This window comes from Strigops habroptila, chromosome 8 (genome assembly GCF_004027225.2).
Source record: "Strigops habroptila isolate Jane chromosome 8, bStrHab1.2.pri, whole genome shotgun sequence".
Taxonomy (NCBI): Eukaryota; Metazoa; Chordata; class Aves; order Psittaciformes; family Psittacidae; genus Strigops; species Strigops habroptila.
The window spans coordinates 35,809,398-35,829,413 of record NC_044284.2 but is presented as its reverse complement, the minus strand read 5'-3'; the positions used below and the strand labels follow the sequence as shown (position 1 = coordinate 35,829,413).

Below are 20,016 nucleotides of genomic sequence, written 5' to 3'. Positions count from 1 at the left end.
TCCCCGCCCCCCGGGGGGTGGCGTTGTGCGCTCCGGGGTGGCAGCGGCCCCGGCCGGAGCTCGGGCAGGTGCTGCCCCCTGGCGGCCGCGCGGCGCCGCCGCCCTCCGACCATTTGCCGCCGGAGCTCGGGTGGCGACTCTAAAATGGCTGATGCCCAAACGGCGCGAAAGGAGCAGCCCTGGCTCAAGGGATGCGGGAAACACAGAGACCGCTGCTCAGGCCTCAACAGGAGCAGAAACCGCAAGCCGAAAGCAACACCCCCACCACTGTTGAACAGAAAACATTCTGTCCTTAGAGAAACCCTTTTACCTCCATGGGCTGGGTGTTGGGTATCCATATGGAGAAAGACCACCACATGAGTACGTGAGGGGCTTCGAGGATTTTGCATGGCAGGAAGTTCCCAGCGTTGCTACAAGTACACAAGGAGGGTGAAGCTGCCTGCCAGGGCTGAGGCTCAAGGTCACTGCTCGCCTGGAAGCACAAACCTAGGCCGGGACACAAGCAGGGCCCTGGGTCCAAGGCAGGATTCAGCTGACAGCTACAGAACCCTGCAGCCAAAACAGTAGCTGCCCCAGGCCTTCTGTGCCCCCAGGGATTCTGCACCCAAAAGCAGCACTGTTCCAAACAGCCACCACTGCAGGACACCAGCCAAGTGCCTGGCTGGAAAAAACCCCCACTAACTCAGTGCAGAGGCACTGAGCCAGGACCCAGCACCTTCATCCCCACTCTGGTGATGACAACCACCTTCACCAAGAGTTGCAAGAGTTAACATTCCCCAAGCTCCTGTTTTAATCTATTTGCTTCTTACATAAGGACAAGTCAAGATAAAAAAAAATCTGGAATGAAGGACAAGAGGCAACGCCTGTCAGTGTGACTGAGCTGCAGGGCTGTGGCAGAAGATTGTTTTACTCATTTAAAAGGAAAGTAAAAAATTGGCTAGCATGCAACAGTACATACAGCTTCAGTAAAAAACAAAGTGTGGTTATAGCCACAGCGTTGTCTCAGCCACCAGCTCCCTCTCTCCTACTCCTCCCTGCACGTATACACTGCTGGGAGCTGACGTAGGCTAGAGGAAAGCAGGACAAGAGCTGCCGCCTCTGACATTAATGACCTGAACTTGAGAGAGAAGGTTCAGGACAGAATTTCTCAGAGCCCTGTTTGATTTAGCGGCACAGAAGTAACACGAACCAGTTTAGGTCCTTTAATCTGTCCAAGACAGGGTGCTGAAGCACAAATGATAAAACATTCTGCATTTTTACAGCAAAAATGCTACAGAAGTTTATAGGAAAAAAAAAAAAAAAAAAACCAAAAACAAAACCTTTTGTACATGGGTAAAACATTATAAATTCAAGACAACTCACAGACAAGGGGTAAATTCCCACATCTATCACTCATTTTTTCTAAAAAGTTCGTTTGAATAAGCAAGCAGTCAAAATGGCTTGCTCTCTCTTCCTTGAAATGAAAATTGTATCTTCCAAGCAGCTCACAGTACTGCTTCGCATCTTGGAATGTCCTCCGAAGGCTCCGCCAAGATCAAAGGAGAATAAAAACCCCCGGAGTCCTTTCAGATAGTCTCAGAGAGCAGGAGAAGGGAAAGGAAAGGGGAAGTTTATTCAAACTTTATCTTCTTCCCTTGGGGCTTGTGTTCTCCACCTCCTCCTCTGCCTCCTCGGAAGCCACCTCCTCTACCTAGAAAGTAAGTTAAGACAAGAAGCAGAGTTACAGGTTGTCCAACCCACCTCAGCACAGGACAGAAAATAAATTCACATCAAATGCTCCCTGGTGGCACCACACGATAATCCCAAGCTTCCATTTAGTTTTTGAGCAAGCTCCCTTAGAACTGCAGTTGTTTGCCTCTTCTTACCTCCAAATCCTCTGCCACCACCTCTGCCACCAAATCCACCTCTTCCTCCTCGGCCTCCTCCTCTGCCACCACGACCACCAAATCCACCGCCAAATCCACCGCCCCGCTGAAATTCACCCTTTGGCTTGGCAAAATCAAGGATCACTTTGTTTCCATCTATCTCTCCGTCCTCCATGGCTTCTTTAGCTGCTTTGGCATCTTCTGGGGAGCTGAAGTCCACAAACCCAAACCTAGGAAACAGGTTAAGAGAATATGATCAAACTCTGCAACCTGTAGCACCACCTACAGGTACTCGATAGCAATCCTTTCAGAAACAAACGCCTGCACTCCTGCAGCAGCATTACTTGTGAACAGCAGTGGCTGATCACAACGGATGGAGGCCTGTTGCGAGTTTGCCCGTACTGAACAGTTAATATTCTTCTCGTGCGAATCCATAGGCTGCCATGGATTTGTTGGCAGAAGGAGCTCATTGAGAAGTGAGTCTATGAACAGACCCAGAGCTGTATGCAAGCTTGTTTTTTGGTTCCCTCCAACTTACTAGCTTCAAAAATCACCCACATGAGCATTGCCCTGCACTGCAGTTATCAGCTGAAGTAAGACTTTGCAGCAACCCAGCTAAATCCACAGTGGTGTTTTAACATACCCTTTAGATGATCCAGTGTCTCTGTCTGTGACTATTCTAGCGCTTATAGAGCCTTCAAATGATTCTCTTAGCGTCTCCTCCGTGGTGTCCTCTGAAAGGCCTCTGACAAACAATGTTTTGCTTTGTTCTATGGAAAGAGAATACATTCAGAGATCACTAAGCCCTAACAAGGTAGCCACCAGTTTCCTAACATAGCAGCCAGCTTGCATTGCTGACTCCTACAACAGCTGGCAAAGGCTGAGGGGTTGGTTTTGAAGGAACAGCTCAGGCATTTAAAGTAGTCCTGGAAAACTTTTTCAGGACTGTAGTTAGGACCTGACATCAAAAGAATCTCCATCAGTCAACCTGGTACTGTCAACATATTTTTTTCCCCTCCTTTTTCTTTTTTAAATAGATGCTTGCATCTTACCGACAGGGACACTGACTGGACAGATGCTGCCGGATCAGCACTTGACTATCTAGAGGACTTCGGCAGTAGTTTCATCAGCATTTCAGATAGTCAGTCATCATATCCAGCACACTCCCTTTTGATGCAAGCCTTTCACTCCACAGACATGCAGCCCTACGTTCACATGAATGGTACACTCCTGTCACAGCTGTCTCAAGATCAAACCTGAACACTTACGATTAAATCCTCCTCTTGCATTCGTGTTCCCTTTCTGCCACCCTGGTGAACTGAATTCCAGTCTGATCGTTCTGCCTTCAATCTCTGTGTTGTTACAGGAATTCAATGCCTCTTTGGCATCCTCAGTGGTGGGGAATTCTACAAATGCATACCTATTTGGAGAGAAAGATTTAGGTCAGCCTGGGAGCACAAGGGATCCAGGGAGGCAAGTCATTTATAATGCCAATGCAGAAGAACAGCACAACATACCCTTTTGGCCTGCCCTGGTTGGTCTGTGGCATCTTGATGGAAGAAGCTTTCTTGAAGAGTTCTTGGAGAGTCTCTTCCGAAGCAGCGTATGAGAGGTTGTTCACAATTAAGGTCTTTGACTCCCTCTCTCCACCTCCTATGGAGAAAATTCAGTGCTGTAAGTGCAAGTTTGGAGGAGGAGAACTCTCTGCCTCTAGTCACAAGACCCTCTCTAGAATGAAAGTAGTTGCTGTCTCCTCCTCACCTCAAGGTGAAGCACAAGGCAGAGTGCAACACTGGTTTGGTCATCTAAACTAGTTGTGCCCCCCTGTCTGAAACATGCAGCAGAGACAGGATGCAGAGCACAAGAAACGCAAAAGGTCTCTTCCTGCTATCTTATGGTTTTCCTGCAGTGCTTCAAGTTGCTCTATTCCTACCAAACTTCTTAAATGAGTGAAATTAAACCCTAGATATCATACGTATGAACATTTTTGGTTTGGCAAAGTACCTTTCTGATGGTCTTGATGGCTCTTTTCACCAGTAAAATCAATAACCATGGCACGACCATCAATCTCTGTGCCCTGCTTCTCCTCCAGAGCTTTGTTTGCCTCAGCTTCTGTTTTAAATTCAATGTAGGCCATCCTACAACATAGAAAAAGACATAAGCAAATGCCTCCTTCCAGGAATGATTAAAGTTCGTGTATGGGAGGAAGGATGTGGAAGAAAAATACTTCAAAATTATACACCTAATGCAAAGGAACAGCAAACATCCAACAGCTACATACCCTTTGCTGTTCCCCTCCTTGTTCATTACTATTCGGATTTCTTGTGCGTTTTCAAACACCTCTCTCATTTCATCTTCAGTTAAGCGGTAGGGCAGATTCTTCACAAACAGTGTTCTAGCATCTCTCTCTGCAAAGAAAGGTTACTTTTACATTACCAGCTAAAAAACCCTTCTCGTTTACACTGCCAGTTTAGTGAGAATCAGTTGAATTGACCCAGCAGAAACACCACTATAAACATTCACACTTTCATAAGCTGAAAAAACAACTATGATGGAAATTTGGCTGCCACTGTACTTCTCTTAAGGGCATCAAGATCAGAAAGGGACACATTTCCTCCTCAGCTGCCCCCTCCCAGTACAAACTGTATTTCTAGTGATCACATTTCCAGATATTCCAGTCTGAACTTGCCTAACTGTGTATGTTAGCATTTGAGAAACTGTTTATGATGTAGAGCCCAAACATCTGCCTTAAGAGTGCAACAGTGGCCATCAGTAACACTGCAAGCCTGCTCCAAGCCCTGATGACAACTTTTCTTTGATGTGCACAGGTATTTGGAGTTGTAGGTTGTACCTTTCTTATTTTCTTTCATAGTCTCCTTGCTCTTTGCTTTTTCCAGTTTGACTTCTGAACCCATTAACTTCTTTCCATTCAGTTGGAGAGCTTTATCCAGATCTTCAGCAGATGAAAAGTCTACGTAGCCAAATCGCCTGAAAAAAGAATAAGTAACCTTACTATTTAAGCTGACGTACCTCCAGTAGCAGACAACACAGACACAGAACAAGAGAGGTCCCCACCGGTCAAGTTAGACTGTTAGTAAATAAATGCTAACTGACCCACATAACTAACAACAGTGCAGAACAACAGCTCCGTACTGAAGTGGCAGCTCTCCCTTTAGGGAGATACCTCTCCAAACAAATTACTGCCAATTTTAAGAAATTAGCAGCAAAATTCTGCTGATGAACTCACTTGGAAGCACCAATTCTGACATCCAAAACTTCAATATTCTTCTTCCCGAAGAATTCTTTGAGGCCAGTCTTCAGTTCATCATAGTCCTTGGTCGGGACCAGATTTCCCACGAAGATGGAGAAAGCTGAAGTGGGCCCTTTAAATGAAAAGATATATCAAGCTGGGCTTTTTTTAAGGCTTTTTTTTTTTGTTAACAACTGAAACAGACAGCTTTAGCACATCAGTTTCTGCTCAGAAGTGACATCATACTTCAGTATTAAGTCCCTTATTATCATCACTTGTGCTGGAAAAAAGCCCTACTCAGCACTTCACAGTTACATGCTTCACCCATCAGTAACAGTCCATCAGCAAGCATTACTTGATGAGCCCTTAACACCTACCGTCTGTTTTCTTTTTCTTGGCCTCTGGTGCACTTTTATTGGCCATTTCCTTCTTCCTCTTTCCAGGTGCTTCCTTAACAGGTTCTGTGATAAGAGAACAAACACCACCACTGGTAAGTACAAAACAACTTTTCCTACGTTGGACCGATACTGAGGCATTAATCTGTACACTCATCATGCACAAGACCTTCTCTTGTCACTACAGCAACTGTTCCTCTGCCCAGAAGACCATGATAGGACAAAAAAGTGGCTCAAGCATAATTCCTGTTATTAAGAGTTACAGCCTCAAAAAAACATATAAACTCACTTTCATCCTCACTTTCCTCCTCGGCATCCTCTTCGTCCTCCTCTTCATCCTCCTCTTCGTCATCCTCCTCTTCATCTTCCTCATCTTCAGAGTCTGCCTTGGCTTTCACTGGTGCAGCCTTTGCTGGAGTAGGCTTCTTCACCTGAACAGGGGTTGTGTCCATGGCCTCATCTTCAGATTCTGAAACAAGTTCAGCACAGGATTTCAGATTAATATTCAAGATTAATCCCCTTCTGAGACAGACAAGACAATCTTGTAGAGTAAAATAGTGCCTTTTGAGCTTCCTTAAGTTTGTATCTTCTCAGGGAAGGAGTTGAATAACACTCCCATTAATCCATTAAGTTACATGCATCCCCTCCTAGCTCCCCAGAAGTCTTTATTAGTTTAACATATTTAAAAGATCTTTCTCCTTTTTGCTTTGAGTCAGTTTTCCAAAATCCCACGTACCATCATCATCTTCCTCATCATCATCCTCATCCTCATCATCATCTTCAGATTCTTGCTTTGCTGGCACAACTGCAGGCTTTTTGGCTGGTACTGCTGCAAGCTTTTTGGCTGCAGGCTTCACAGGCATTGCTGGTTCCTCTTCCTCATCTGCACCAACAGCACAGCAAGTGTTAACCCATACCACCCAGCATTCAAATTTTGCTAGTAAAGTACTTTCTTGCACCAGATTTTGGCAAAGCTCAGGGAAGAACAATCAGAAAACTAGAAGATGCTTCACATGCTGCATGTAGTGCCCAATTAATTCTCTTTCCTCCAAACTTCACCAATTCTCAACCTTTCCTTCTTCTCCACCTTTTAATTAGTGAACTACCTCTCGCAAGTAATACTAAACTTTCAATCCTAATAGTACTGAAATTCAGCAACTCAATTGGAGCAGCTTTAGTCAACTTATGCAAGGATGAACACTTATTTCAGAAATAACTTACCAGATTCATCATCTTCCTCATCTTCTTCCTCCTCATCATCATCATCTTCCTCATCATCTTCATCTTCGTCCTCGCTCTCTTCTTTCTTAGCATTCTTGCCGTTTTTTGCTCCCTTGGTTAGGACAGCAGCCTTTTTAGGTGATGGAGCAACAGCCTTTTTAGCTGGAGTAGCCACGGGCTTCTTGGCAGGTGTAACTGCCTTTTTCGCAGGAGTTGCAGCCTTCTTTGCAGGGGTAGCAGCCTTCTTGGCTGGTGTAACTGCTACTTTTTGTGGTTTCTTCAGAGGGATCATCTGAAATACACATTAATGTAACTCTTACAGTGGCCCTTTAAACTATTATTACATCACTGTCAGACAAATATATAGCAACTACAATCTGAAACATATCCTTCAGACAGTTTCTGTTTAATGACCACAATTACCTATTTTGTGGAATTAATAAAGCTCAACACTAGTTTTTTCATGTTTTTAACAGACTGCTTATGGAACACTAAAGCACCTCCAAATTTCCTGATCCTGAACCAAGACCAGTGATACCTCTGGTAGGATTCAAGAGCTTGAAATTTTTAGTCTTATTTGTGTGTGACAACCCAATTATTGCCAATGTCTATCTACTAGGGAAATTAACTGCCCACTTGCTCATCCATCCTAGGATGGCTTTCAGATCCCAGCAGTCCTTCCCAAAGCCTGGAAGTACAGACTGAGCAGCAAAGCTCCTTTCCCAACATCACTTTTCTCTTTTGACATCCAGTTCATTCTTTAGCCACAGCCAACTGACAGACACCGACTGTTTATTAATATCGATTCACCGTCACACACTATGCACCCCCCCACCCTCATGACACTTTTGTAACACGTGCATCCTTTCGACTTCATTTCTAGATTAATCACCTCTTCTCCGCTGCTTTCCTCTAGCTCAGAGGACTCCTCTTCTTCACTTTCCTCGACCTTTTTGGGAGGAGGAGCCATTTTTTTCTGTTTGATCTGATTCTTTGGGGTCTGAAAGAGAGAGTGAGCTCTTAGGTGCCATTCTTTCTCCGCTCGGCACCGAGCAGCACGTTTACGCTCCAGAGCCGCCCCAGCAGACAATTGTCCCAACCACGTGGCTGCCCCGCCTTGCCCCCACCGGCCCCGCGCGCAGCCCCGCGGCGGGGCAGGGGAACGTAACGGGGACACCCGGGGGCGCGGGGCCCCGCCGGGGCGGGCGGGGGGCGCCCCGCGCTCCCACGTGCTCGCTCCGTCCCGGCGGACCACGTGTCCGCACGGCGGCGTAGCCCCGCCCCTCCCCGGCCTGCGCGCGGTCGCACGCGGCGCGCGCAGATGTGCCTCTCCCCACTTTCCCCCCCGCCCAGATTCCCCCACTTCGGCGCCCCGTTTCCTCCTCCCGCGACCGGGCCCCCACGCGCGACAACATGGAGGAGAATGGGACGGGACAAGGCTTGAAACCGCTCCCATGGCGCGCGACGCCCCTCCCCTCGCCGCCATCTTCGCGCTAAGGGAGGGGAGGCCTGGAAACCGTCGCGCGGCCTGGGGAGACGCCGGCGGGAAAGCGGCTCGGCTCCCTCTCCGCCCTCTTCCCCCTTCCCCTCCATCACCATTCGTCCACCTCGCCATGGCGGCGGCCGCCCGCTTCCCGGCCGGCGGCTGAGCGCGGCCCCGCCCGCCATCCTCACCTTGGCGATCTTCACCATGATGGCGGCGGTGCCTGGCGGCGCAGGGGCGGCGGCCGACTTGTCTGAGGGAAAGGGTGGGCACGTCCGGCGGGAATCGGCGAGGAGCGGAGCGGGCCCCGGGCGGTCGGCGGGAGCTGCGGCGAAGCGCTGGCGACCCGGACCGGGGACTGAAACGAAAGAGCGAGCGCAGGCCCCTTCCGCTCGCTTGCCTAGCCCTCCGCCACGCCACGCCCCCTCCGCCCCCGCTCCAGCCAATCACCGTGCGCGCCGCGCCGCGCTGCCAATCGCCGCCCCCGCCCCTCGAGCCCTCTCCACCAATCTGCGGCGCTTTGCGATCAGCCAACGGGAAAGCGCGTTACAGCCGCCGCAGAGAGCGAGTGAGTGAGGTGGGGGGCGAGAGCGGGGGGACGCGCTGCCTCCCGGGAGGAATCGGCGTTAGCCAATGAGACCGCGGCAGCTAGGCGCCTGCGCCGTGATTGGGCGGCGGAGTTTATAGGCGGGTGGGCGTGACCGGGGTCGCGGGAGAGCACGTGGCGGTCGGCGGGCCACGTGGTGGAGCCGAGTTGGGGGCGGGGGGTTAGTGCGGGGGTCCCGGGGCCGGCTCCTGGGGCCGGCTCCACACGCTGGTCTTGCGGTAGCTCGGCTCCTGGGGTGGAACTCGCCCTGAGCACGCCTCTGCATCATCGTTCTTTGGCCTTGGCAAAGGGACAGGGCTGGGGCCTCCGCAGCGCTGCCTTGGCCACCCCTTTCTGCTCCTCCTGTCATCTGCTCTCCGACCCTCGGGAGGCAAAAGGCCCCTTGGACAGCTTGAAGAAGCATCCTCAGGAGCTGGTCAGTGTGCAGTTGGCACAAGAGCATCCGGCAGCTTCCACCCTCCACTGGCTCCCGGCAGGAGGAAAGGCCCAATGTTTAAGGAAAAATAAACCTGTGATTGCCTGATGTTTGCTTTTGAATTTAGTCATTGAAAGAAAACACCTGTAGAATTTTACCTCAGTGGCTATAAAGTTGAGGTAGGGATGACCCCAGGGCAGAATACAGCACCACTGTTTAACGTGCCGGTCTGCTGGCAGGGCTGTGAGTCCTGCCTTGCCCCTGCCTGACATGGTGTTCCCCAAAGACCCAAGTGGCCTCTATTGGTGGGGTTTCCCCACTTCCTTACATCCATCCCGTCCCATCAATCTCAGGGACATCCAGCCAGCTCCTGGGGGCTCATGACTTACACGTGTGACTATAGTAGTTTGCCCTTCTGAGGCCTGCTTTGGGAGAGTCCCTAACTTGGGGAACACAATATCCTAGGGAACCCTAAAGGAAAAAAACTACCCAAGACACTAAGCGAATGCAGTCCTGCAGGGCCCTGATGGCCTGGAGGGGACACCCCTGAATTGCTCAGTAACGCCTGAAAGCAAGGGGCACGCTGTGGCTGGCTCTTAGACTGTCTTAGTGTATCTTTCTCCTCTGCTGGGTAAGGAGAGACAGTTTCCAGGTGGGCAGAGGCATAGCTCAGGGCACCCACTCATGGTGAGGTGATGAGATCAGTCAGCCTGTCCAGGAGTAAGCCAGCATGTGGAGAGACTGCCACCATCAGCCAGTACAGGGAGGGAGCTGGAACAGATGGGGACACAGCCCACATCCCAGCCCTGGTCACATATGCAGGCAGATGGGGATCCCACCTGGGGAAACCTGGGCAAGTGGACTCTGCATGTGAAACAGCAACATATGGCTCATATCCCATTGCATGCTGCAGGAGCTTTCCCCAGGTGCCTAGAAGAAGCAGTGACACAGACCTGGGGTGCCCTGTGGGCATGCAGGGTGATGGAAATGTAGGAAGTAGAGGCCTAGCAGGAATTTTTAACTCTCTGAAGAGCTGATTGCACTCCCCTTACTGTGCCTGCACATGGTATAACGACATCCCGTATTATCATTGCTTGTACAGCCCTGCTGCCAGTGCTGCGGCTGGCCTTCCTTCCTTTCTGTGCTGCAGGGGGGCTGGTTTGCCATGGAAGAGGGACAGCTGTTGCTTCAGTCAGGGGCAATTTTGGCAGCCAGGACACCACATGTGTGTAATAACATAGTGCCAGTCGTGAGAACAGCAAAGGGTTGCACTGGCAGCTGGCCAGTCTTGGTTCCCAGCCCTGGCAGCAGTGTGCTCAACTCTGGCAGGTTGTCCTTGGCCGTGACACCTCTGAAGCTGCAGCAGGACCCAGCATTTACAGGAAGGAGCACAGCACCCATCTGTGGAGGAGCAAGAACCAATGCTGCATGCAGTGCTGCATTAACCCGTGCACTGCTGAGCAGGTCTGGATACATCCCAACCCTGCCAGCTGCTGCTGTGACCATAAAGGACCTGGGAGGCTGTGGTGGGAAAGGTAGCCATGGCACTGCAGGTGCTGAAATTCAGGCTGGGCTGTTCCCTGTATCCCACCTGTGGTCAGGATCTCTGGGCAGCCCTAGCAGTGTGCAGGAGGAGCCAGAGCAGCAGCAAGGCCAGCCTTTTTCTGGGGACACACCACATTGCAAGGCTATCCCAGCGGCCCAGTTGAGCTCTCCTCCTCTGCAGGCACAGAGGGAGGTCTGCAGAGCAGCGTCAGTGAGGAGTAATTTGGCCAAAGGAGCAGGTTTAACAGCTCTATTTGTGGAGTAAATGTATTTTAGGTGCTCTTATGGCTGTCTCTTGTTCTAGCATGTCTGCAGCTCGGGAGCATTAATGTAACTCCACAGTTAAGGGCAATTTAGCTGGTTTAATGGCGACCCCAGGAGGGATTTGCCAAGGATTCGCAGTTTCTGGCACAGCAGGGACACATCCGCTCTGCTTCTCCCCTGCCTGGCAGCACTGGGGACACCTTGCCCGGCTGCACTGCCCAGGGCTGGCAGGGAGCTGGGCTGCGAGGCAGATGGCGGCTGCCCAAAAGTCAGGCAAGGTGGGTGCTCAGCCTGGGGGGGACACCCCCATAGGGACCGTAGGTGAAGGGGAGCGAGTGTCCCAAGCGTCCTGTTCAGCCTGTGCCGCGTGCTTCCACTAGATGGTGACAAAAGACTGCAACGCCCGTCCCGAGTGGGAGCCTGCGGGGGTATCCGGCTCCCCGAAACATGCCTCCGTGGGTGCCGCTGAGCGGGGCGCACCGTCCTGCCTGCTACATCCCGCCTAGGAGAGCTCGGGACACCGCAGACGGTCTCAGATGAGCCCCACCTTTGCTACCCTCGAGGTACAAGCCGCAGCCAAGCACAGTCACGAGAGGGAAAGTTTTGCCTGTGGGTTGTGCAGGCATCTGCTGCCAGAAAACCATCAGGGACCTTCAAACAAACAGCCTGTGGGTGCTCAGAGAGAGGGAAACGAACTAGAAAAGCCATCAAATGTGGGCCAAGTTCCCTGGACTTGCTTCCCTGGCATCCCAGTTCATCTGCTACATGGTCTGAGCAGAGCCCAGTGTGGGCATGGCATGCAAAGGATACAGCAAAAAAAACCCAAAACAAACCCAAACAAACAAAACACACACCCACCAAAAAAAAAAAAACCCCAACAAACCAACAAACCGAAAACCAAACCACACAACACCACACAGATTTACCCATCCCAGATTTAGGCGCTGCTTAAAACCTCTTGAGCATCCCCATGTAGCAGGGCCAAGCACAAAAGACTCATTCTCTCTCTCTTCCCAACCACACAGCTCACTTAAAATACCTGGCAGGTAGAGAAACTCTCCCTCAACCCGTAATTAAGGCAGGGCTTCAAATGAGATGGGTCTGTGTGGTACCCTAATTAAGTCATTTTTTAATTACCCACATGGCCATGCTGAGAGGAGAGCCCTTGAAGATGATGAGCATGAAGTGGGTGAGGACTGTGAAAAATGGCATTTAATTCAAGCAGCCACACACCAGCCCATGTCCTGTGCCTTGAAATGGGCAGCTCAGGACACAGTGGGCTGCAGAGATGAAAGTCAAAGGTGCCTGGCAGAGTATGTGATTTCTTCTCTGGGGAGCATCCTTTCTTGAGGTCGGATACTGCAGGGATTGGCATGGACCCCTGGAGCCAGATACAGCCTTCGCAGCGCTGGCTGGTGGTGGGCGATAACCCTGAACATCCCTCCTGGATGAGTCTGTGCAATTTCCTGGGGTTCGTGACAAGTGACTCACATGGGGAATATTGTACGTGCAGCATTTAATCTCTCCATGACCTCAAGTATTCCTCGAGGTGATCATTCCTGGTATCTGCAGAGAAAAACAGCTTTTTTATTTCCAGAAGTAGCCAATTTCCCTGAGATGTCCCTTCTGGCAAGCCGATTCTTCTCCCTAACACCCTTGCCTGGAGCTGACAGCAGGACCTTGCTGCCTGCCTGTGAGCCTCTTCCAGGCCAGGTGGGTCTCCCCTCTGGCTCTGCTCAGTAGGAGGAACAAGTGCAGACCTGAAAAAAATGGTCCAAGGGAGCAAAGGGCTTGTATTAGGTGTGAGAGAAAGAAGAGAAACCAGGCTAGGGAAAGGTGGAGCAATTCAGGTGGCAAGAGGGGAGCTTGGGGATGCCTTCCTCTCTCCATTGGGATGGAGAAAGCTGGTGAGATGGGAATAGGGAGGCATTTCAAAGCAATACATGCAAATGCCTTTGTAACCCACGGGGAAGTCAGCCTGGGGACAAGTTGCAGGTGATCCCAGTTCAGCGATCCGAGGCCAGCAGCCAGCACAATGTCACAACCCCACACAACTGCACATCTCCCTGCACTGCCCCGCAGCACTTGGGAAGGTTTTGCAGGACTTTTGTGGTGACAACCCAGAGGGGGAAGCGCCTCTTTGCACAAGGCATTTCTGTGCATCCTATTAACCTCCCAGAGCTGGGGTGATAGAGAACAGGATCCAGGTAAGCACCAGGTCCCTGGGGATGACTGTCCAGAGACTCAAGTAAAACATCTGCCAACTGCTTGTGGCTCAGCACACCGCCCCTTGGCACAGGCCCACAGTGTAATGACTGGGGGCTTTGCCTCAACTCACTCACAATTTACCTGCTGGAAGCTCCCTCTGCTCACAGGCTTATGTTGGGCTATTTCCATTCCATGGCAGCTCCTAGGCAGAGGGCCAGCAGAAGGCAGACGCTCAGCCTGGAACAAACCCAAACCAGGCAAATCTTTTTTTTTTCTTCTTTTTCCTTCTCAATTAAAAAAAAAAAAAAAAAAAAATCTTTTTTGAGTCCAAACTGAAAAGCAGGAGTCTCCCTTTATTCCCCCTATTTTTCTGTTTGTTTCCAAAAGAGGGAGTGAGCTCAGCCCTGCCTTTGGAGTCACTCAGTGAAGGCATGGAGCAGCGTGGCATGGTGAACCCAGAGCTTCCCCATGTCCTTACTTCAAAACCAGAACAGAGCCGAATGCCACCAGGGAGAGCAAAGCCAGTGTGCTGCCGACCCCGAAGCCCCCTTGCAGCCCCCAGTACACATGCATGTGTCCCCATTATTACGTTTCCCTGATATAAGATGTCACAGCCTCTGCTGGGGCACTGGCAGGTCCCAGCCAGCAGAGCCAAGTCAAAACTGCCCTAGGAAACAGGCATCGGTGCTGGTGGAAAGCGTGCCTTGTGGCTTCTTTAGGTTAGTGGGAAATGGTCTGCCATTTCCCCAGGGAGCTGCCGTGTTGTGTTGTCCCAGCTAAAGTTGCCACTGAGCCCCATCCACGAGGTCTGCAAAGCCTCTGTCCCCATTTGCCAGCATGAGCGATCAGCCACCCTAAGGGCTTTTGTGATTGCATTGGGAGGTCCAACCAAGAGCCAAGCTTTTTGGAAAGGTCCACTTTCCACTTGACTGTACCTGCAGAGCTCAAGTGACCCAGGCTGGCATCGAGCTGTATAGATCACCCAAGAGCCCAGGGAAGGTCAGAGCTCGGGAGTCACCAGTGCAGTGCCAGGGATGCTGAGCCCATCCTGCTTTCACTCTCCGTCCGCCCCAGTCTCCCCTCCACAGCAAGCTCCATCAAAAGGAGGTTAAAAGTAAGGGCTGAAAGTATATCCCCAGCATAGACCACTCTTGGGCTGTTTGTGCCTTGTCCCAGCAGCACATCGGGCTGTTTCAGGCAGCACATCAGGCTGTTTCAGTTGCCAGCTCTTGCCGCAGAAATTTCCACTGGCAGGGTGCAAATTAAACCCACTGTTTTCAAACTTCCTATGACTATAGTTAAAAAGAAGACTCAGAGCAATAATTTTCCTACTGTCGGTGTTGTCAGACCTGAAACCTGGTTCTGAACAATTCAGCGGTGTCTCATTAAGTTGGACGAGTGTATGATCATGACGTCTGCATCCTGGGAGGGCGACAAGAAAATGGGTTCTTAGGGAAAAGTCCTCTCTTTCCCATCCTTTACAAGCCATCAGCTCATGTCCCCATGCACAAAACGATAGAGGAAGCTTAAAGCAGACTGAAAATTACACTGCATCTCTCCTGCTCAGTTTTAATTGTAGAGCAAAGAAAGAAGCCCATCGATTCATCCCGCTGGGTAATTAAATGTCTAATGCTATTGCCTATAAAGACATTATGGTTCAGCAGCCCAACACTAATGCATTAATAATCACTTACATCATGGCAAGGAAGGGACACGAGTTGCTCCCAAGGAGCATGATAGTTATGTGGGATGGGAGCTCGCAATGAAAACCCTTAGGGCCTGAATTAGTGCTGTGATGACCTGCAGGAGCAAGAGCTTCTGCTGGGAAGCAGGGAAGGGCTAGAAGGACCATGGAGGGAGCAGGCAGGTCGTACCCCAGGGAAGTCCTCTTGGCCACACAGTGGATGGGCAGTGGGGATGGGGATCCGAGCTCTGAGCACCAGTGCTGCCCCTAACACAGGTCTGGGGTGTTGTCAGTCATGGGATCAGGAAGATAAACCTGAGCAGAACAACCCTTTTATAACAAGCCATGGTGCAGGCATGAGCAGGGTCTGCCCACCTCCTTCTTGGCTCTATATTCTCAATAACTAGCTGGCTGTTTTAGCATATTTATTATGCAGAAGATGTGGAGCACAGGGTAGAGCCTGTGTATTGCCTGGAATTAACTGCATCAAAACATGGCTGAGCGAGCACTTCTCCAAGCTGGAGAGGGTTCTTTGCTCACTGGGAAAGGCGGTGTTGACCCTTGGAGCACGGTATGCCCACAGGTACTGTGCATTGCCCAAGAGGTCTCACACAGTAAGGTCGGAGATCGCTGTGGTGGCTGCATCCCACCTGTGGAGAATTGAGAGCCAGGAACATGGCAGGAGTCCCATGTCCAGGCAGGCTGGATAAGGCCTGTTTACAGAAGGTGGAGGAAGGAAGGACCTGCAGTAGCTTGGGGAGAGGGGACCCTCCTCAATTTCATCCTCTGCTGAGTTTTTTCCCACCTCCCCATGAGCGAGGCATTGCCCCTCCAGCCATGGCAGGCTGTATTAATCCAGCAGCTCACCTGCAGCCACTTCAAGGGACAGAGCAGACATGGCCTAAAAAGCCACCAGAAGCATAATTTCCATCTAAGCTCTCAAATCCATGTTCAACGACCCCCTGCCCAAGGATAATGGGAGACTACACAGCCCTTCCTGGCCTCCAGCACAAAGACCAAAAGCACTTGCAATTTTCTCTGAGCAAATACAAGTGCAGATCATGCTGTCAAACCCTTATTCGATTTGTTTCTCTGGTGGCTCTGCACCATTTGCCTTCATTACTTTCTCTGCCCCATGCCATAGTCCAATAACGTAGCATCTGCCCAATAAAAGAGCCATTATTATAATTTACAGGTAGTTGGCATTTTCTGCCTTGCCTAGGAGACTGGGCTTCCTAGGTACCCTGTTGCTTGGAAAAGGGGTCTTTTAATGACTAGTCTGAGCAGGATAAGTAACTTCCGAGCACTGTTTATAGCCTGATTTAACTTTGCAAAGCTGCAGTTCTCTCAAAGATTTCATTCATGGCTTGAAATCGAGCTTCTTTAAGTATATTTCTTCACAGAGCCTTAAAAAATCAAAAGAAAGAGAGGGAAGAGGCTTTCCCGCAGCCCTCATGGAAAGCAAGAAGGTGCTTCCAGCTCTTTGGAAGTGGCTGAAGGGGACATTGAGTCAGGGAAGGAGGAGCCTCTGGTGCTCCCAGTCTCCCACCTGACCAGATAATGCATCCCTAACTGGGTGAGCTGCCACATCTCATCTAGAAAAGCCTTTCTGAGACTGAGGTTAGCCTAAATACATACCTATGTTGGTACGTATGTGCATGTAAGAGCTGTGTTAAGGGTTTGTTGGGATATTAGGAGCAAAATGTGTTTCCTGAGGATGCTGCGAGGGTAAGGGAAGCGTGTTGCTGGGTCTCCACACCCCATTGCTCTAGAGCTTCAGGATGTGCCCATACAGCAATGGGCAGAGGTCAGGGTCTGTGCCATGGGGCAGTGCTTGCTCTGCACCCTGTTTCGGGAGTAGAATGAATCATCACTGCTATGGGTACCAAATGCAGCACCCTCTGGGCTGTGAGCCTTGTAGCCTCATGCCAAAACTTGCTGTAATTGGTTGGGACTCCTGCATTGCCCCATGCCTTTTGGCTGAGGAGAAACTGAACTGGTCCAGCAGCCAGTGGGTGAGCCACAGCCTTGGAGGATGCAAAACCATCTGCAAAAGGAGAGCATGCTGGGAGAAAAGTCCAGAAGGAAAAGGGGAAATTTCAGGGAAAGCCCAAATGTCTCCAGCAACAGTGGTGCCAGGTTTCTTTATTTAAATGAGTGTTCCTTGGCCTTCAGTTTTCAAGCAGCTCCATCACATTGCGGGTGAAGGCTGCCTGTGCACAGAGAGGAGACATGTATGGGACTGGCCTGAGCCCTCCCACACACCAGGGCAGCAGCAGCACAGGAGTTAACATGGAGCCTGGTATCACCATCCACCTTCTGGCAAAGCCTTGGCCAAAAACTGCATTGGGGCTAATGAAATGATCCTGCAGATTGGCCAAGCATGGGGGGCTGAGAGCTGCTCCTACCCCTGGCAAAGGCAGCAGACAAGTGCATGCCAGGTCCCTGCCCCAGACACCAGCCTTGCTGGAAAACTAGCTAAAGGCACACCTTAATGGGTCTAAAAGAGCACTGAGCTGTACTCGCACTGTCATTAGTGCAGGATTCGTGCAGTGCTGCGTAACCTAAACCTTCACCTTCTAGGTATTAAAAGGTGCATTTAGCACTGAAAGGATTGGGGGTGCAAAAATGCACCAAGCAAAGTCCCACTTTGCTCACTGATATTCAGTTCTCTCTTTTTCCTCCCACTGCCTCAGACCTAGGGGGGTTTTGCACAACATCAGGATCTGTTCTTTTACCTTTCTGCCCTTTCTTTCACCTGCGGAAAGGAGATCTTCCTCATGACAGTGATGTTGCTGCCACCTGCAGCGATATGATGGTTCACAACAAAATGCCTGTCTGTTTTCTACAAAACACCGTTAAATCCTTCTCTTGGGGGATGAGCCTGTTTTTGCATCAGGCAGAAAGCAGCCTCTTGGATGGGGGAAAATCAGACCAAAAGATGCCGGCGAGTGCCAACTGGCCACATCACACCCAAGAGCATCCCAGCTGCCAAAACCAGTTACCATGGGGCAACCTGTGAATTCACACATGGCACAGAAGAGGACCCGTCCTCACCAGCAAGGGGGGCACGTGGCTGAAGCAAGTCCTTTGGCAAGAGCAGGGCTGTGGTAGGACCACGTCTCCCTGCAGCTTGCACTTGGAGACACTCCAGCTCCCTCTGTGTGCTAAATTGAAAGGATACCAGATTGCTTGGCTTGGTCTTTCCTATTGTTTTAAATTGTTCTCCCAATTCCTGGCTTGAGCGCGGTCGGGCTTTGTGACCAAAGTTATCACTGGGACAGAAAAACCAGGTGTTGGGACCTCCTGAATGAGGCTGCAGATCCCCAGATCTGTTTCTAGTAGATTCTGAGGGAAAATCATGAGCGATGCCCAGGGTGTCTCACTGCTGACCCCATCCTCTCCCAGTCCACACACACAGAGTAAAATTACACAAGTGTCGGTCGAAGGTCCTGTTCAGCTCTCAAGCTTTTCCAGTGCAGGGGTACTAAACTTCTGGGGCAAGGAAGCAGGCCAGGAGCTAGGAGGAATGGCAAGAGAATGCACAGACCTCCTGAAGGCTGGTGCTCCGAGTAAGGGAGGAGATGTTTGCAGATATGACCCGTTAAACCTATCTCAGCTCCAAGGGTATGTGGTTTACTACTGCAACCCATGGCTTCTAGAGTAGGATCAAACTCCATTACATCTACTAGTTACATGATCAGCAGAGAGACACAAATCCCCTGTAAACGTTTCAATTGCCACACTTACCCAGCCTGACTGGGTGCAAACAGGTGCTTTTCAGTCCCATTATCATAATTTACTGTGTTTTCTTTCCTTTAGCTTTTTTTCTGCTGTATATTTAATCCAACTATCTACCACACAGTCAGTAGAAATCCCTCTTATCTTCCTTCTTCTGTGGCAGGGGGCTGAAGAAGTCCTCACCCACCCCTCATCTTGTGGGGCTCCCGGCTCACACAGATGATGCTTTTGCATGGCGCTTGCTGCTGTTGTGTTTCAGGCTCCTGCCAGATGGACTCACTGCCTGTGAGTGGGATTGCCACAGAAAAATAGAAATGAAACCCAGCTCAAACCATTTGCTTCTCCATCTGTGCAAGGCGGCTGTTTAAATCAGCCCAGGCAGAGAGGTTTGGAGTTGGAACAAGGATGAGTTTGTCAACTGAAGAGCTGGAGAGAGATGTGAATCTTTCTTCAACCAGAGCAGAAATCACTTGAAAACACCAGGAGGAGCAAAGGGCTTTTAAACAGAGGGTCCCAGACCATGGTGCAAATACAAGGCAGTACCTGGAGAAAGGCAGCTTGAGCCTGGGATTGCTAATGGGCTCCTGGGATGACTAAGAGCTGTAGGTGTGAGAGAGAAGAGCAGAGCAGGGCAGACAACAGCAATACCCTCCCCTGTTCCTCATTACTACAGCAATGTGGTTTGATGGGTCTCCTAAATGATAATGACTTTCTTGTCATTAACTTGATTTCTTTCTGGTGACAGCAGCAGCAAATTGATCCCAGCTGTTCTGAGCACGGGATGAGAAATTAAAAGGAATTAAACTAAGCCAAGGGCTGGTGTGCAGGGAAGGGAGTGCTTTGGGCTGGTGATAACCTGAGGGCTGCAGTGATGGGATAGTGGAGTCAGGGTTTATATTTCTCCCTGTAAGCAGGATACTGAAAAGCAGGTGCTTGCCATGGTGGGGTCTGCTGAGGCCACTGCCATGGGAGAGGACACGTGGAGACTGATGGGTTGAGGTGTCTGGCCCAGCCAAGAGAGACAGGCAACCTGTAGGGATGTTTTTTGGGGTGAAAGTTGCCTGATAGTAACTTGGACCAACAAGCCAAAAGCCTGCCCTGAGGAAAGCAGGACCTTGTTCACCACTTGCCATAAACCAGCAGCTCCTGGGGGTTTCCCCCTTCTGGGAGCATCCCTGGGCTGGGATCTGGCTGATGAGTGAAGGAGGGCAGTGCTGCTGAGCTTCTTTCCCAGCCTGTGCAGGCAACTGTCAGGCAGCAACGGGTTTTCATCAGCTGGCCCTGCAGAGGTCAGGCACAGGAGCTGCGTTAAAACAGATTTATTTCTGTGTCTGTATT

General features: G+C 50.5%; 1 protein-coding gene and 2 non-coding genes across 3 annotated transcripts; all 3 read right to left on the bottom strand.

Moving 5' to 3' along the window:
• Nucleotides 1-1,179: 1,179 nt before the first annotated feature.
• NCL (nucleolin) lies at nucleotides 1,180-8,777 on the bottom strand. Its single transcript, XM_030496044.1, has 15 exons — nucleotides 8,406-8,777; nucleotides 7,624-7,731; nucleotides 6,732-7,023; nucleotides 6,247-6,393; nucleotides 5,800-5,979; nucleotides 5,493-5,576; nucleotides 5,113-5,248; nucleotides 4,717-4,853; nucleotides 4,147-4,273; nucleotides 3,870-4,003; nucleotides 3,383-3,518; nucleotides 3,134-3,285; nucleotides 2,509-2,635; nucleotides 1,866-2,095; nucleotides 1,180-1,690 (listed from the first exon to the last, which is right to left on the bottom strand). Exons 1-15 carry the CDS (start codon nucleotides 8,421-8,423, stop codon nucleotides 1,611-1,613), a joined length of 2,088 nt encoding a protein of 695 aa, XP_030351904.1. The 5' UTR covers nucleotides 8,424-8,777; the 3' UTR covers nucleotides 1,180-1,610.
• On the bottom strand, nucleotides 2,947-3,023 carry LOC115612405. Its single transcript, XR_003993004.1, has one exon. It is a non-coding gene; the product is annotated as a small nucleolar RNA SNORD20 (small nucleolar RNA).
• Nucleotides 5,328-5,397, bottom strand: LOC115612402. Its single transcript, XR_003993001.1, has one exon. It is a non-coding gene; the product is annotated as a small nucleolar RNA SNORD82 (small nucleolar RNA).
• Nucleotides 8,778-20,016: the final 11,239 nt, after the last annotated feature.